Genomic DNA, 19,259 nt, shown 5'->3' on the forward strand with positions numbered 1-19,259 from the left:
GCCTATTATAACTTTCAGCATTTTTTATCTTGCATGCTTATGTGTAAGGAAATACCATCAGGAGACTTTAGTCTTCTCATTTCATACACATAGTGTTTGACCCAAAGGTGACTGAAATCAACCAGATCTTTCCATCTGTATCTTCAGGTTTTGGATCAGGTTGTAATCATTTATTTAATCCCCAGTGCCATTTTCCATGTAAACATCTAACTCTGAGTGTAATAAATGTAATTCCAAGTAAAAACTTGTTTGACAAAGATCTTCAGTTGAGTTGTAAGGTAGTTCAAAGGCTTAAACTAGGTTGTTTTAGTACATACTTGCTTATTTTCACATCACCTGAACTGTGATCTCACAGTTCAAAATATTCTTGATAAAAATGGCAATATTTCAGAAGTTTCAGTGTTACTGAAACAAAAGACCACTTGCTTTACTCTTTGCTTTCACAATTCCACATGTAATTCTTTCTTACTAATTTGAACACTGTTGTGTAAAGTATTGCTATTAGACCAGTTCTGATGTAAACATGAAGAAAATTTCACTCAACTGATTAGAGTTCTTCTAAATTTAAGCTCACATTTTTCTACATTATGTTTTTTCTAACATATTCCATGAAGGTACTGAAAGGCTTGAGTCTCAAGGTTAACTGTGGCCAGACAGTAGCCCTCGTTGGTGGCAGTGGCTGTGGGAAAAGTACAACTGTTCAGCTCATCCAGAGATTTTATGACCCCAAGGAAGGCATGGTAAGATAGCTCAAGTCAGATGACTGCTGTGTACGTCACTGTGGTTTGAAGTTTAGCTCTGGTCTCGTTGCCCTTGTTCAAATGACACAATAAAGTCTCTCCGAAAATGGCATAGGCCAAGCTGGGGGAGAGAGATGCCGTGGCCAAAACACTTAGCGAAGTCTTGTCATCTGCATTCCTTTGTTTAGATTACCATCGACGGGCAGGATATTAAGACCCTCAACATCAGGTATCTGCGGGAGATTATTGGTGTGGTGAATCAGGAGCCCGTGCTGTTTGCTACTACTATTGCAGAAAACATTCGTTATGGCCGTGAGAACGTCACCATGGAAGAGATTGAAAAAGCTACCAAGGAAGCTAATGCTTACGACTTCATCATGAAGCTACCCAAAGTAAGCAACCCCGCTGTCTCGGTGAAGAGGTTTCCCTTACATAAGCCTGCTCATGTCGGAGAGTTCCTTAGAAGGGCTCTCCCTAAAGCATCAGATAGAGGAAGCTCTCCCTGGAGCTGTGACTACAAAGAGCTTTCTCATAACTTTTGTGAGAATAAAGTTAATATGTCAAGCCATGGTTGGATGAGCCTTTCAGAGGACTGAGAAATACTAGAACTCTAGGGGCACAAAGAATGAGGAAGGCATATTCAAACAAGTGTTTACCTGTAGTGTTTTAGAACAGGGCAAAGATTCTGCTGGTGCTACTAACACAAATATGGCCTTTCTTTACGCTGCCTTTCATCGGCGAAAGGATTGTGCCGCGGAGCGTTCTGGAAGCGCGTGTTGTTGTCTTGCAGAAGTTTGAAACCATGGTTGGAGAAAGAGGGGCCCAGCTGAGCGGAGGCCAGAAGCAGAGAATAGCAATTGCCCGTGCTCTGGTTCGCAACCCTAAAATCCTCCTGCTTGATGAGGCCACATCAGCTCTGGATACTGAAAGTGAATCCGTTGTGCAGGCAGCACTGGACAAGGTCAGTATCGCTCTGAAATGAAGTAGGTGAGCAGGAGCCTGTTGTTTCCTTTTTTCAGACACTTGTTTAAAGAGCTGCAAGAAAGAGAGACCCTTAAAAAACAGGAAGTAAACTTGAATTTGGCAAATATTTTCTGTTTGTAGAGACGTGTATTTTTTTAGATCTTGGAGGTATTACAGGGAGGAATCTCGTTTCAAGTGAGGACATAGTGTTTTCAATGTTATTAATCCTACGTCAAGTTTTGTTGGCATAAATACTGTCCCCTACAATACACTCTCTTATAGATGCTCATATTCTTGTCGCTCACCTAGTTGAACTCGCATTGAAACCTGACAGACAGGGTAAGGGCTACCAGCATGTCATAAGTGATTGTAGCAGTGACCTGGTTCTTTACCTGCAGGAAACACTTCAAGGAACCATGTGCTTCTGTTAATATGAATGCCTTTAGGTTCTGTTTCTCTTCTCAGTGTAGAGACCATTACAGGGACAGCTGATCCCCGATGAAACTCAGAGGTTTAACCAAAATTTCTCTATACTCATATTGTGGCAGTACCTCCCAAATGCTCTTCTGAATTTACCCAGTCGGGCTGTCTTCCAGTTGGAGTGCTGTAATGCTTCCTGCAGATGACTTCTAGAATAAAAGTGTTGGGTGAAGACAGACAGGTTGAGGAGAATTATTAATAGAAATACATTTAATGGAGAATAGTCACTTATCTAGCTTTTCTTCGTGCCATTATCTTATAAACTGGGATCTTCATAAAGCTTTGCAGAAGACCTAGGGAAGATGGACTGCAACCAGGTTCCGTCAGAATTCCACTTGTGATCATTAATTTGATTATTTAAGCTGTAAGTTCCTTGATCATTTTCATACAGCTTGATTATTAAAAGGGCCAGCTATGATATTTTCCATATTATGCATGATAGGCATATAAGCATCCAAAATGAGATAGCTAATTAGATTGCATTTTATATGAAATTGTAGAGAGTTTTATTTTCAGTGAAGCTATTTGAATGGGCAATGAATGAGAGCTTTAAACACTGAACTCTTTTAGAAAGCCAATGTAGAATGCTTTCAATAATGCTTCTAAATATATTTACTTGATTAATTGAATATAAACTATCATCTTGCATAGATCTTAAGGTTTAAATGTAAGACTACAGATTTAAATATAAAAATATATAAGGTTTTAAAATTTGCAATGTCGAGACAATTTTTAAAAATATTTATGAGCAAAATCTGGTACTTTTTTGTGCCACAGCAAAAGATTGTCTCTAATATCTATGTTCAAGCTAAAAATTATATTCCTGTTTTTAAGGTACTCATTGAAATCTTTTTTGTACCTTGCAAAGTAATTCAAAATCAACTTGGTTGTGTCTACAAAGCAGCTGCTACATTTTGGCTGCAGTCTAGATGTAGATGTGTGTTGTCTAGACACCTAGACAACTGAAAAAATATTCAGTCCTGTATTTCTTGTTGTCTGCGCTAAGTAAGTGCATGAAGTGTTTATAAAATAGTTCCGTCTGTTCCTCAGGGTGAATCAATCACATTCACTGTTCTTTCTTCCTCCCTCTGTTTCTCTCTGCCATTATGTATCTATATCATTCTCTGGGTGAATATGAATTACCAGCATTGCATAAATCTTTTTAGCAGTTATGACAGAGTTTATCTATGGACAATATCTTTAGAAAGCATTTTGCCTCCATATGCTTTTCTGCCTCAGGAGAGGCACCTTACTCTAACCACTGTGCAGGACTGAGACTGTGGTCTGAGAGAGTCAGACCACAGAAGCTGCATTCTCAGCTTCAAAGATAGTTTAGTCCCTAATTCTCTCTTGGACACTTAACTTTCACTAATTTCAGTGATAGACTCTCTGTGCTCTAGTTCTAATTTCTGAGAATTCACACTACTCTCTGAAACTAGCTCAGTTTGCATGTTCAGACATCTCTTTTCCAACCCTTGCCCTATAAAGTGAATCCCAGAGCAAAGAAGGGCAGAGAACTGCTGATTGAGACATTCTATGGGATCCCAACTAAGTGCTACAATATGAAATTTATTCAGCTAGTTTAAACAAGTTACTTAGCCTCTCATCTCTCCCACCTGTCTTTAAAATATGTTGTATGGTGAGATGATCTCCCTGTGAGCATGTCTGACGGACCATGCCAGAAAGACTTGCTCAAACTAGACTAGCTCTGGGATTGCTGGTGTTAAGCAAGATGAATCCATGCCATTGTGTGCCAGGTATTCATTTGTCCTGCTCTTGCCTTCTTACTCTTTCCCTCACTGTGATGAATACATCCCTATATAGAAAGTTTTCATCAGATCTAGAGTAGAACACTTTTCTCTACCAGCTTCATCAAAATTCTGTCAATTTCTTGTAGAGGAGGCATTCTACATTTTATGATTAAGGTCATTAACTTGTTTTTCTTCTATGTCTTGATTTGATTTTAACCTTTTAAGATCATTTCAGACATTGTGAAGCTTTTAGACTACCAAGAAACTATGTGTTGTTTCTCATAGGATAATTTGAATTGGTGGAATTTCCAGTCCTTAAAATCATGAAAAAATATTAAGATGTCAGCTTTAGCTGGCAATTCTTTCAAGATTATTTCACACATAGCAGTTTTCATTCTCATTTCCCCATCATAAAACACATATTAAACTATTAAGCTAGCAGTTCAAAGTATTGAGTGAAGATTTAAAAAATGAACTATGTATATCTTGGATTAACTTGTTGGTTCACTAGATACTAATACCAGTTTATTCCAAAGCATACTGACAAAATGTGCCTGTAAAAACTTTTTCATGACAAACTAGATACTCATGGGATTTATTTTATTATTGGTGAGTAATTAAAAAGATGTAAAAATGACATGCGTAACTGAAGTATGATTTTAAGTACAATTTTAGATACATTTATTTTCAGCTAAGTTAACTGAGTAATTTAGAGTAAGTAAAATTACAGTGTAACTGATTAATTTTTAATATTTGTGAATAGAACTTAAATAGAACTGTCACTGAAACACTTAATGGTGGATATTCTTTTTTTCAATAAAAATTGGATACATAAACCTAAAGCACATTGAACAGGCAGTTTTTGAAAAAAACCATTTTAGATACTTATGTTAAGAAAGTAATAGTCTGACATGCAAAAAGAGTACCTTAATTTATATGTTTAAATCAAAAATGTTTTTCAGCATTTGATTTAAATTACATTTTTGCTTTAGTGTGCCTCAGAGAATGAAAAATACTGTGTGATTAATTTCTCTGCTGACCATTTTGATCTTTACTGGAACACCATTTCCAAGAAAATGTTTCAATTAAACTATTTTGTTCAGCTGTAATATGTAGAGGGGAAATATTATATTTACCTGAAGATGCTAATGTGAAGCTATTTTGGTGCTATTTCCAGGTCAGGAAGGGACGCACTACACTTGTTATTGCTCATCGTTTGTCAACGGTTCGAAATGCGGATCTCATAGCTGCATTTGAAAATGGCATCATCACAGAACAAGGGACTCATAACGAATTAATAGAACAGAAAGGAGTTTATTACAAACTTGTTAATATGCAGGTAGCTAATGAAAAAATTTTCATAACTTTCTTCATATTGTGTGTTATGGGCTTAACTGGATTGAATTACTTTCAAAGGTGTCTCTAGCTTCACAGTGTTTCCTCAGTAGAGAAACTCTAGGGAAAAAAGTTTCCCTGAAGAATACTAATCTTCATAACAGGAAAAAGAAGCAAAAGTAAAATGTTCAAGCTTAATTTAAAGATGTGGAAAAGAGAGAATTTTGAGAAAAAAAGTTTAAAGAAAAATATGGAATTAAAGCCAAAATACAGGAGAAAATAAAAATGAAGATTGTGATAAAAATGAAGTTCTGGAGCTGATTAATTCTCAGACTCCTTTTCAAATCATAGAATCATAAAATAACTCAGGTTGGAAGGGACCTCTGGAGTTCATCTAGTCCAACACCCTGCTCAGTGCAGGGCTGATTGAGGTCAGGGCATGTTGCTCAGGACTGGGTCCCATCAGGTTTGGCATATCTCTACAGATGGACTCCATGCCTTCTCTGAGCAACCTGCTCCAGTGCCTCACCACCCTCATTGTGAAAATGCAAACTCTTTTATGCAAGTACTTTTTTTAACTCACCAACATCTCAGTGACTCAGGCTCCTGAAGTTTTGTCATTCAGACATGGCCTATCTTGAGTATTTTCATTATCTCTCAAACTATCTCCTGAACCTCTCGTACAGTGTCTCTCAGGCCTTATTTTTGAAGCAGGTGGAAATCTTGCTTCTATTCTTCATGGCTCCCCTGTCCTGTTGAAAGTCCCTCATGTTGACTTCCTGATTCTCTTTTACATTAAGACCCTTTCATACCTTTTTTGCATTTTAAGGGGGATTTCCTCGGGGTTTACTCAATTCAATTCTCCTGTATGTAGTCAGAACAGTTTAACGCACCAAAAAATGAGAAAAAAAACTTTAAAACTTTTTTCTCTTTTAAGTGTGAGTATATATTGGCAAATTTTGCACTGAGTATAGAGAGGACTACAGGAAACTTTAATGCTTGTTTATGGCTTTGTAGAATTGTTCAGTTCTTATCCATCTTCCATTTGCTTAACAGATTTTTTTTTTAATAGGAATTTATGTTCATTTTAAAGTACAGGATAATATGGCCATAAATTATTTTTAGCATCATATTGTATTTCATTTCAGACATCAGGAACTGATGATCAGTTACAGGAAGAAGAAGATAATGCACTAAGTATCTCAGAAGTGGCATTGAAAGGATCAGTACTGGTTGAACAGAAAAGACAGTCAACTCGGAAAAGCATAAAGAGGTTCAGAATACAGAATGATGAACTTGATGTAAAAACTGTTCAGCCTGTGAGTGTCTCTGTATTCTTACCTGCATGTATTTTCCATAACTAATAGGATAAAAAAGAAAGATGATCCTCCTTAGAGTAACTTTATAATAAAATGAGCAAAGATAGCCTACAAGTCTGGTTAAATGACATAAAATGACAAAATCACACAAAAAGAGTTCTTTGGAAACAGTTTTTTCTCCTGAAGCTAAAATGAATTTTGTTGTGATATTTGAAATAGTTTAATTGTGTAATATTATGAAACAAATTTACTTGAATATGGAAATAGCCTAAGCAGGCAAAATAATTCATTTAATTTTAGAACAAAACCAAACCAGATAATCAGTCATATAGCTCAAATAACACACTCTGAATAGAGAATAATTATTATTTTTCTAGAAACTTTTTGCTATCTATTGTCTAAAATGTGTTTGTATTGACAAATAAATCACTGAAAATTATGATCTAATTATCGATCTGACTGATGACCTAAACACGCTAGAGGTCATATTCAGCAATGAGTGAAGAGCAATTCATTCAGTATTTAATACCACCAAACTCACTGTTAAAGAGAAATAAAGTGGTTTAAATTTCCAACTTTCTCCACAAGCCCTAGAAACGATAATTGGGATTTGTAACTATCCTTTCTGAGAAAGGCTCAAAATGTTATTGTTGGAAGAAATGAGAGCTTAAGTAACATTCATTGATTCTTTTCTTTCTCTTTTTTATGATGTTAGTATTGGGTACTGAATAATAGTCAGTATGTCAGAAATTAATTCATAGGGTTTTTAAAGATCTGATAGTTTGTGGTTTCTCAACATGGAATATGGGAGCAGGGAACAGACTATACAGATTATACGTGTCCTCCATTTATTTCAATGCATAAACATAGTCATATTTATCATGATGGAATCCTTTTATTCTAGGATAATGATGTGCCTCCAGTTTCATTTTTTAAAATTATGGAGTTGAATAAAACTGAATGGCCTTACTTTGTTCTTGGAACTTTATGTGCAATTATCAATGGGGCCTTACAACCTATATTTTCAGTCATAATTTCAGACGTCATAGGGGTAAGTATAAAACAGAGAAGTAAAAAACTTCATTGTATGCTTTACCCTTTGTCATTGTTTCCCAATTACCTTGAATTGGTTTATGATAAACTGGTATATTTTTTCAATATTTGCTTTTAACTGCATACCAAAGACAACACTGCATGCTAAACAGTGTCCTGCATTGCAAAGGTAAGGAATGGCTGAAGATCCTTGCAATGGAGAACGCAGAATTTCTGCTTGAACACTCACAGAGAAGTGATACAAAATGCACATCTCTGTTTTCGAGCAGATCAGCTTACTGACACTGAAGTGAGGAGAGGTTCTGCTGTGACCTCTCCTAAGCCAGGTCACCTTCATCCCTTTTATGGAAGACAGTATAATTGGTGCCATTAGCATGAGCTGCACAGGCATAGAAGGTGATCCTTGTGATGTCTTCCCCACCTGTGCTCCACAATAACCTTTCTGAGAAAGAATGATGTGAATCAAGGCAAAGCAAAAGCCACTAGATGAAACGGACGTAAGACAATACTTCTGAGTAAGCTTTTCAGTATAGAGAGCATTTTAGTAAACCTGAATTTATGCTGTTAGAAAATGAAGTCACATTTTTTAACACCAGGCACTGGCGGGAATTTTCAGATTAAACAGTTTTGTTGGAACACACAGTTTTAATGTAAAAGTATTAATACTGATACAAAATTTGACATTGCAGGAGAGAGAGAAAGTGAGCGTCAGAGTACAAGTACGTATTTATGTGTGCCTATGCACACATATACCATATGACACTCACCTGCCATACTAAGAAAGGTTATTTGGTCACGTTACTTGGATGGGATATAGAAGACGAAGATTATTTTGTCTGTCTGCTGGAGGAACCTCAATCAGTTTAGGAACAGATACAATTCTGGAAGCTGAACATGTTTTGACTGTTATGGGATGAGGTGCTCTGTCTTGTTTTCTCATGTTTTTCTCAGTTTCACTGCACAGCAAGAAAAAGGAAAAAATGAAAATGTTGCAAGGGCTGCACTTACTGGAGGATTTTTCACAGCCAGTCTAGCTATAGTCTATGAAATAAAAGATACTGAAATGACCTATCTTAAATTATTTTTTACTTGTATGTGAGGTGTTGCCTACTAAGAAACTGCTTGGGAAAAGAGTATTATGGCGGTGTTATACTTCAGCTTTTAATGCAAACAGTAACAGGAAACATCCCTGAGGGATGGGGAATATACTATGCAGTTGCAGTTTTTCAATGACTGTCCCCAAGCTGGTCCAACATGGAAAATAATCTCTCAAAGGGCAGAAGATATATATTGGAAAAAGAATTTTAAAGACTTAAGAGGTGCCTCAGCCTTGTGCAGGTATAAATTCCAATAATAATTTACTGATGTAGGTTTGTTCACTGACATATGTTACTGATTTTATCTTCCCAAAATACAAATGAAGTCTTCATTCATGAGAACATGTAAAATGACCTCAGATCTGTAAAATTCAAAGAAAAAAAAAATCTTGGCCCAACAAGAAATGCACTTGTTATCACTTTCAGTATATGTAATGCACATAGCATGCCTGTGAAAGATAACAGGAGAAATTATTGCACTGTAAGTTATTAAAATTAACTTTCAGAATTTTCTCTTATAGATGTTTGTAGAAAAAGGAGAAATTGCTATCAGGAAGACAAATAACATGTATTCACTGCTGTTTCTAGGTTTTGGAATAATTTCTTTTTTCACTTTTTTTCTTCAGGTAAGTTTTTGTTACTGTAATTGTTCATGGTCTTTGAGACACTATATCTCAACTGTGTTAAGTTCTCAGTGCCTTAGTGTCAAGCAATACAGAAGGAAAAAAGATTGTTGATGAATTTTCACTGCCAGGTGGATTCAAAGTGTAGTAAGAGGTTTCGAGTGTGCTCTATGGTCCCAGCCCCACAGCAAAGGAAAGTTTGGCTGTAAAGCCTGCCTTGGATCACAGGCTATGGAAGAAAAGCCAAGAAAATTCTAGGCTCACTAATAATATAATAATAATAATGATAATACTATAATAACCTTGACAGCACAGGCTCAGCTCAGGTTTTAATGGCACTTCTGTCTTGAGTAAATGGTTGCTTCACCACTACTCTGAGTTCCAGGCAATAGTGCTGCCAGCATCTGAGCTGCTCACTCTGAAACTACCCCACATGCATCTGTGTGAACTGCACTCAATCCCTTGAATTTCTAAGAAAACATACCAAAAATAACTGGGAAAGACTACATCATATGCTTAATTTAAAATTAGTCACAGTTCCATACCATGAAGATTAAGTAATATTTCAAATTACCTCTTTTCTCTATGGTATTCATCCTTCAGTTTGTACTACCTCAAATACTTTTGACCATATTATCTAAAGCAGACTGTAAATTCACAGTTACATGCAAGTATTCACATGAGCAGGCATGTTTGCCAAAGCATGGAATTACATATATTGTGGGAAAACTGCCATGTTCATACATAAGTCACTTCATTTGTGATGTGCATTGATGCATATCTCATTTACATGCACAAATCCCTTTAGTCATTGCTCAGCTGCTTGTATCAGCCTTGCCCACCCTTGACCACCAACTTCTACCTTCTGTCCTGGTGCCGTTAACACGATGCCGTGCCTTTTCTGAAATGACCTGCAGCTGTTGCCTCCTGTTTAGGCAGAACCAGCTTCAAAATTCCTATGATGCCCTTGGAAAAGAAACATTTTGATAGTATAGCTATTATGGATATTTCTCCATTAAAATGTGTCTGCCTGAAATAGTCCTGTACATATTTCTTCCCTGTCTCATTCCTGTACAGTCAGATTCTGTACGGCCCTGGCCCTGGCCCTGGCCCAGCTGTGAAGAGACACCAGTAAATCTCTCTGCACACGAAAAGCTGTGTTGTAGTCATGAGGCTTTGTGTGGGTTCAGAGGCTTTCCCTAGAAAACAACTAGTAGTACTATAGTTTTTTGACTGTAAGCTCTTAAAGAGAGTGAAATCTCTGGTGGTTGTGTAGTGTCTAAAACAAATATAGGGCCTTACTTATGAACTGTGAAGTGACTACTTTGAGTTTGAGATCAGGTGTGATAAAAAAAATCCTCCAATTAAATGAGTATTTGGTAGGACTTAAAGTCTTTTAGTGAAACATGATATATACTTGCTTCTGAAAAAACAATGCCTCAGTTACAGCTAAAATATTTTTTACTTAGTAAAGTGTTTTTAAATATTATATGCAGGTAGTGACATGACTGTTTATCAGATAAAGACAAAACCTGTAATTAAGTAATTACTTTTTTTTTTTTTTCTCAAACAGGGTTTCACATTTGGTAAAGCTGGAGAAATCCTTACAATGAGGCTTCGCTCCATGGCATTTAGAGCAATTCTTAGACAGGTAAAAGTGTTATATATATTTGTCTTTCTAGAGCTTTAGAAATACTTATTTGTGTAGATATCATAAATTATCTTTATGTTTAGTTAACTAGTCATGCTGTGATCATATCTGTAAAGATGTCCACTGATACCACTGATTTCTTTGGCTTGGTTTAGAAACTGACTGGACTAAATCATCACAACAGATACAGGTAGATATTTTAAATGTTTTTGAAACCTTTTTATTGATTTAATTACTAAGGGCCATGTTAAAACCAGAGTAAGAAAGCTCAAAGGTGAGGGTTGTGTTTATTTAGTTAAATCAGAGCAGCTTTGGACTGAGGACCAGAGAAAGCAAGCTGTACTCTAAGAGACCGAATCTGCAATTCAGATCTGCCTTCACAATCAGCTAACTCCATGTACAGGCTAGGGGCCACAAACAACTGCTAGTGATGCTTATAAGACCTGACTAGCTGCATTCACTAGACTGGTGGCTTATCCTATGCAGCAGTCACAGTGCCAAAGAAAGCCATGGTAGTGGTCGGGGGCAGCAACAGGACTCTGTGCTGTTCGTAAAAGTACTTTCAGCAACAGCATGAACCCTTTAAATTAAGCAGCCTGAAATCCAAGTGCAACAGTCTCTAGTTGCTAAGTGCTGAGGCAGATGACAAGGATCCTAGCTGTCTGCGTAACCAGCCTTATCCCCATCTTTTGATTGTGAGGCTGGAATAACTCAAATGCTTGGATGACACCGCCTGTCGTAGAGGATTTATATGGCTCTTCCCCCCAGTGAGATGCACCTTTTAAGAGCACCCAAACCCTTACCTTGCAATGCATGTGTGTACCATGCAGTAGTGCGTTCTGTAGTAGCTGCTTCCTGGAGCTAGCGGTGAGCTGGTCAGAGTACGTGGTTCATTGCAGTGCTGTGTGACGTAACAGCGTAAGCTGGTAAGCTCTTACCTGTAAGACAAAGCCTGCACTGGTATCTGCACTGCAGGCTCACCAGCACTTGCACTTCTTAGGTTAGCACTTCTAGAACTAAGTGAGGTATTTTTGCCCCTCTTTTGCTGCTGCTAGCACCCTTACCAGTTGCTTTTCCTAATGAGTAATTTTTTTTCAACTCACCAAATATTTTAAGGAAACGTTGGTATTCAGTACCTCATTATTAATCCACAGCATAAATCCAAGACTTCCCTGGATTTATATTAAATTTTACTCCCAGCTGACCCAGCTGTAAATGGGCACATGATCCTTGATGCAGCAGAAATCAAAACAATGATGTGAGCCAAGACACATAACTTCCTTGTATTTCACTAGCTACGGAAAGTGGTATGTTCTGACCATGCTAGTCTGACTCATCAGCAAGTCTCGGATCAAAAAGGATCCTTCTAAACAGGCAAAATTTCTCCGCTTCTTTATCTCATTCAGCTGAATGAACTCTTTCCTGGTCTCTGCAGAGGGTCATTTCCTCCTTGAGAAGTTCTCAGAGCCTAGGCCGCCTTGTGAAGGATCAGCTTCCCATCCATTTAGCCCCCTTCACCAGGGGCCCAGATGAACCTACTTTTAGGTTTATATGAAAAGGGATTATAGGTCACCCCCAAAGAGTGGGAGTCCTCCTTGGAAAGCTGAGTGCCATGAGACTTTTGTGATAGCCTGGGAGAAAAGCGGGCTTTCTAAAGCCCCTGCTGAATTTGAACAGATCCCTGGAGGAAGGGCCTGAAAGACTCTAAATGTAACAGAGAGGTTTTCACAGTCTGAGGAGTCAAGTAATTTCATTATATTCACTGTCTACACTCTGGTGTGAAAATATCATCTACTTGCGTCATGTTCAAGTACCAGGCACTAGATTAGTGGTCTCTGGGAGGGTTTTGCATATTAGCACCAGTGCAGGTGGTGTATGCTCCATATTGTGAAATGCCAAAGCAGCCATCTGGCTATATGGAGCCTACCGCCAGATCAAAACTGTTCATTATTTACATCTTTTTTCTTGCTGTATTACATAAATACCTCCCCCCCAAAAACCCAAGCTATTAAAATGTAGCATGTTTGTTAATATCTAAGGGTTACTCTTTTAAACACTAATAGTCAAGAAATATAAAAGCTCTTATAGTAACTTTAACAAACGTTATTACACAAAAATACCATGCTGTTGCTAAGGGTCATGCATGTATAAAGTAATACAAGCAATTAGTTGTTTTATGAAAAGACCTTTTGGTTTTGATATTTGGCAAGTCTGGAAGAAAGTTAGATTAATATTTTATTTTTACTTTCTTGTTTTAAAGATGATGCAGTATTGCTTTGCATTTAATTCAGATATTTTAATTTTCAAAGTGCTTTAGAGTCATTGATTCCTTTGACCAATTAATCTAAACTGTTAATGAGATACAAAAGTATGTGATTGACAAGATTTTTTTACCTTAAAAATAATGTCTTCCAGATTAGGAAGAGGTAGTCTTGAGTAATCTCCCAGCACTGCATAATCATTTTATATATGGCATCTCAGATACCACAGAGATTTTACAGCAACACGCAAACATTCAAAACACTTATGTTTTCATAGTAGACTTACAGATTTCACAGTCCTTATAGCTGATAGAGACCACAGATGTGCTATTTAGCTACATAACAGAAGAAATTATATTGTTTAGTTAGTAGTCTTTGCAGATGCATGTTATAGATTCAAGGAATTGTCCTCAAAGTGGTAGATTCCTTGATATTGCTCTTTAGTGAGAACTTCATCATCAAAAATAAACTATGTTAAGTTTCATAAGCAGAGATATTTTCTAAAGCTACATTTAATATGTGATAAAGTGATGGTGTTTGTGTTAATGCAAAAAAGGACATACAGATAGTTAACACTACTTAGTTTGAATTTTGTGTTCACATATCTTTATTGCATCTATAGGTCTATTGGATTTATGGTTACACCTTAAGAAGTAAAACACTGTTTCACAGATGTCATTTACTTATAATCCAAAGTGATTAAGTTCTCTTATGTAGCCTAATTAGGTGATATGCAAATGACAGTTTTTAAGATCATCATAACTATATTCCATGTTGTAGGAGATCAGCTGGTTTGATGATCCTAAAAATAGCACTGGAGCATTAATTACAAGACTTGCTAATGATGCCTCACAAGTGAAAGGAGTAAGTAACATGCACTGGCATTTTTCATTTATGTTTTAGTATAGGGTGAAGTTACAGACTGGATTTGATAGGTAGAAACCCTGCTCACGCTGTACTCTGGAAACTGTTGTTATGTATTAAAAAGTGTTGGGTGTTTGGTACCACACAAAAGTTTTATATGATAATAGTAGATAAGACATGCATATATATATTTACAGTATAATGCTGTAGTAAAGCTTTTAGTTCATGCACCCTTACTAGTGTTCAGTACTGTACTAGTATAAATGAGTCATCCAAGGAGGCTATTTAAAGTTATTTATCCAGCCTGCTTAGATGTCTAGATAGCACTGAGTTTCCATGCTAAATGTTCCAGCTCAACAAAATACTTAAGCATGCCTCAAAATGAGGATTACTGTCTTTGCATCACTGAGTCCATTCACGTGCTAAATGTTAAAGTGGTCAGAAAGAAAAAATGGTCATCTCAGACTCCAAGTTAGGCAATTTCATATTTCAAGAGATCTGGCATGATTGAAGACACAGTTCTAAGTATAAAAATATGAAATTTCTAAAATGCCATAGTTTTTTGAGCAAAACCTGGGAACAAGTATTGTACGTCTGAGTGAACAGATGGAAACAGAGGAGGGCAGATACAGAAGACTTGAGGGAATGAATAATCTGTACAGCAGAACAGTTTTTCGAAAGATAGAATAAAGCTTTCAATTCTGCAGAATATTTATACTAAATTAACTGTTTTCATATGTCCTCTGGGGAATAAATTCTAATTGTCTAGGGGACAAATGATTTCTGTCTAGTTTTCATGTTATCACCCTACATAAAGTTTACCATTTACAATGGATCCTTTTTTTTTCCAGGCTACAGGTTCTAGACTGGCATTAATTGCCCAAAATGTAGCTAATCTTGGGACTGGAATTGTTTTGTCTTTGATCTATGGCTGGCAGCTGACTCTTCTGCTTTTAGCCATTGGGCCAATTATTGCTGTAACTGGAATGATTCAAATGAAGATGCTTGCTGGACATGCAAAAAAAGATAGGAGGGAACTGGAAACTGCTGGAAAGGTGGGTTCAGTAGCATTTTATCTATTTTTATTTCTTACTACAGAGTGCAGCTTAATAGGGACATTGGCAAGGGGTCAAGAGTATATTACTTCTAAAAGAAATCGAACTCTGCATTTTGTATTGTTCTGATCAAATGGTGATATATTATATATGAAGCTGAAAATTGAAAACATGTATTATTAATTTATGCTCTAGCATCCAGAGTATACTAAGCATCTTAAAAGCCATGGGTGCCTCATGCCTGTCCCAAGCCTGTGTTTGTGTTCCCTATTCTTTCCCAGCATTTTGCCTTTTATGCTTTCCTTCATTTCTGTCTAGGTTTGTTTCCTTTCAAGAGTCCCCTCTCCTCTACTTATCACATACCTTCTCGTTCTCTCATCTTCCAGTTGTCTGCAGACTCAGTATAAAAAGCTCAGTATACTCGTATATAAATCGCCAGTAACAAGGATGCCTGAAAATACCGCAGTGACAGTATAGCTGGCTGTGCAGTATAGCTGCAGTCCCTTGTGCTTATTTTCATTCCTTCCTCTCTGACGGGAAGTGAAGCAAGAGCCTGGGAATCTGTTTCAAAGGAAACTGTGAGTGTGAGGGCAAAGAGAGAGGGCATTACTTCATTTCATAGCTTTGAGGATGACTGTTTCCTCACTTCTCAAGGCCTGCTGTCTCAGGACAGACTGCACTTTGTGAGGACTCTGTTTTGACATCAATCAGCACAGCAGCTGCGTGATGTTATCTGCCTGTCCTTTCCCTCTCTCCTGCCATGCAGTGGTCAGGCACGCAGAGAAGATGCTTCTATCTAAGGAGTCCAGGCACAGCAAATCTCAGTCACAGTTTCTCTCTTTCCATGGTCTGTATTAGGAAAGTTTCTCAGGGGCATTTCTATCTCCCCATGCTTTAGAAAATATATTCATGTGTTTCCTCCCAGCCTTTTTCACACTAAAATAAAAAAAAGAGAAAATCCTCTTGTTTTTGCCTGCCATGCATTTTAGTATAAATTTATATGGCAATGATTCATTGTAAGGTCAAATCATAAGGCAGCTGTAGAATATTGACCCTAGACAGATGTAAATGAGTATTCTCTGTTAACATTTTTTCCTTGTGAAAATGTGGCAAATATAGTCAAGGGAATTCAGGGGAATTAACTAATCTTTTATTTATAGCAATTCCACAACAGCTTTGAGCCAAGGCTTACAATGGGATTTAAATTTAAGAAACAAGGTCTCACAAAGCTCCTTTGGAAAAAGTATCCAGTATAATCATTATATGATCTGGAAATAGATGTGAAAAGTAGACACCTGTTTTAATCTTTAATTAATTATCTATATATTCCTATTCCCTAACTTGTGTCTTGTTCACAATGTGATTTTATGCACAGCTAATAAAGCAGCCAGTTAATTGTTTTATACCTTGAGTATTATCAAAAGAATTATTAAAACAGGTTCTTTTAGAAGAATCTTGATTTCAGGAGTATATAAATATGTATTTGAATTGAACTTGTGCCACAAATTACCATGAAGAAATGGCACCTTCATACAGTTGAGACAGAAATAAACTATCCTTATAGGTAGGTTGTGCAGACATAATATAGCTAATAGTTACTGTATTTCATTCCTTCTTTATCAGCAGCAGAATTATTCATACACTTAAATAATGGAGCCAGCTCCATTTGTACAAAAAAGAGCCTACCATGCAGTGGGATAAGTACCGCTGAGGCCTTCTACAAAGGTGATGGGATTCCACAGTATAAATATCTTATATATTGGTGACAATACATGAGAAAGAATTGATTGTGAGTCCCAGGTCCTAGACAACTTCCTAGACAGTGGATAAAATACTTTTTTTTTTGGTGAAATGAGTACATCAGAACTAAATTTTGAGCTAGAATAAACATAGTGCTCCATGAATATACTTTACAAATTCACTTTCCAGAGTGGCTCTACATTTTGAATTTTAATTTGCCAGATTCTTGGCCAAGACTAAATCAATTGTTGTTATTAAAAAATTGCTGGCAATATTAACTAACTATGAGTAAATCTCTTTAATATTTGGGCTCTGCATGGGATTTCAATAGCATTAAGAGAATTAAGCCATGAGCTTCCACTAGTTTTCGAACAAGACTGGGTGCCTAGCGTCATTTTGGAAATCATTTTGGAAAACTTACATCCACTATTTTATCTACTGTGGCAAAAGGAAAAGATTTTCCAAGTTACAGAATTATTAGGACTTAGATGCCAAGTTGCCAGAAAAATTATTCTCTACATTTTTAGGAGTGGCCGGTGGTTTTGATTTTCTCCATTAGGAGTTTGAAAGACTCTTGATTTTCAGGAAATGCTGAGAATCCATCATGGGAAAGATAGACAGTTTCTTTAAGGGTAAGCTCAAAATCACTAGTTGCTTTTGAAAATGTGGGCATATGTTTACAGTGCAGTCATAAATGCCTGTGCAGATTGTGTAGTCTTTACAGTTTAGCCTGACTGGGTGTCAGTAGCAAAGCAAGCTGGATGGCATAATCTTTATGACAGGTTGTACAAGTCCCCTGGAAAATATACTCCCATTGCTGGCCTCTGCTAAAACGTATGCTGTCTCAACTTTACTGCTATAATCCATGCTAGTTGGAGTATGTTTAACATCAGCATATCTACACATGTTGCAACTGCACTTTCAACAGTACTGTTGACATATTCCATCACTTCCATTGCAATTATTCTAAGCTCTGTTTACCAGGTTGTGTTTAAAAGTTTCCACAGATTTTGCTTTTCTATTAATGAACACGATCTCTTTAATACAGATTGCTTCTGAAGCCATAGAAAATATTCGAACTGTTGTTACTTTGACTCAAGAAAGAAAATTTGAGTTTATGTATGGACAAAATTTGCAGGCACCATACAGGTAATAAAATGCTTCTTAAAAAAAGTTATTGAAAGCTTTGTTTTTAAAATGAATGTAAATTTACACCAACAGACTGAAAGACAATTTATCTTCTGTCAGCGTAGCACAAAATCTCCTATTCCAAACTCAGCTTTAACATAGAAGTGTAAACTATCTTTCCCTTCAAGCAAAGACAATCAGCAGCTAATGTTCTTTGATTAAATGACATTTTTCTTTCAACGCTTCCATGATGCTATTGTTATTAGCTGCTGTAATTCTGGAAATGGAAGCCTTTATTAATTCTTATAATCATAAGCCTTTTTTTCTTTTGAGGGAATATACTGTTTAACAAACCAAAAGCCAGTTTTTACATACATGTTTTGCGTAAGATTCCTATTAAAATCAATGGAACTTTCCCAGGCAAGGCACCAGAAGGGTAGGCCTACATAGCAGTTTCAGTATTTGTTCACTCTGCTCTTGTATCAGAGCAGTATTACAGATGACGTGAAACCTCATGAATGTTGTGGCTGATTTAAAGACTTGCTTTGGCTCAATGTAAAATAAAGAACAAAGATTTGTTCTGTTGAAGTAATTTCTGGTCTGTGGATATTCTGAAGTTATTAATGATTTTCCTTGTGTTTCAGTTAGTTGAAACTTTGAACTTGCAACCACATTATAAATTTTAAAATAATTTCAATGACTGTATGAGGACAATATAAATTGAACACACCTAATGAATTTAGGATTAGAGCAATTTCTTCTTCTCATCAGCTTTTGCAGACAGAAAGGAAAACAAAGTGTACAAGAATGATAACCTCTAAAATACTGAGGAGTTGTAAATTCCTTTGAAATTATAGGATATTCTTCACATTCCTGATTGCTACAACTGAAAGTACAGTAAGAGTGTGATCATATTTCTTTCTGTGTTACAGAAATTCTGTAAAGAAGGCACATATCTTTGGATTTACTTTTGCCTTTACACAAGCTATTATGTACTTTACTTATGCTGGGTGTTTTCGGTTTGGTGCCTACCTCGTGAGGAATGGGCATATGCAGTTTAAAGATGTGCTTTTGTAAGTGTCTCTTTCTTTGTGAGTTTCTTTTTGCCCGTGTGGGAGAATATGCTCGATTTTGCTAGATGTATCACGGAATTATGGAGTAGAGAACTGAAAAAGTAACTAAATACTTTACTTCTTTTT

At 36.6% G+C, this 19,259-nt stretch overlaps 1 protein-coding gene across 1 annotated transcript in view; it reads left to right on the plus strand.

Moving 5' to 3' along the window:
• The window catches only part of LOC106483501 (ATP-dependent translocase ABCB1-like), a 52,996-nt gene that overhangs the window by 22,990 nt on the left and 10,747 nt on the right, over positions 1-19,259 (plus strand). The window contains exons 12-23 of the mRNA XM_067292196.1: positions 615-740; positions 929-1,132; positions 1,531-1,701; positions 5,112-5,273; positions 6,418-6,588; positions 7,493-7,639; positions 9,260-9,364; positions 10,935-11,012; positions 14,054-14,137; positions 14,989-15,192; positions 17,981-18,081; positions 18,993-19,133. Coding sequence (XP_067148297.1) covers positions 615-740; positions 929-1,132; positions 1,531-1,701; positions 5,112-5,273; positions 6,418-6,588; positions 7,493-7,639; positions 9,260-9,364; positions 10,935-11,012; positions 14,054-14,137; positions 14,989-15,192; positions 17,981-18,081; positions 18,993-19,133 — 1,694 coding nt within the window. The remainder of the gene's footprint in view (positions 1-614; positions 741-928; positions 1,133-1,530; positions 1,702-5,111; positions 5,274-6,417; positions 6,589-7,492; positions 7,640-9,259; positions 9,365-10,934; positions 11,013-14,053; positions 14,138-14,988; positions 15,193-17,980; positions 18,082-18,992; positions 19,134-19,259) is intronic.

Source organism: Apteryx mantelli, chromosome 2, assembly GCF_036417845.1.
Source record: "Apteryx mantelli isolate bAptMan1 chromosome 2, bAptMan1.hap1, whole genome shotgun sequence".
NCBI lineage: Eukaryota > Metazoa > Chordata > Aves > Apterygiformes > Apterygidae > Apteryx > Apteryx mantelli.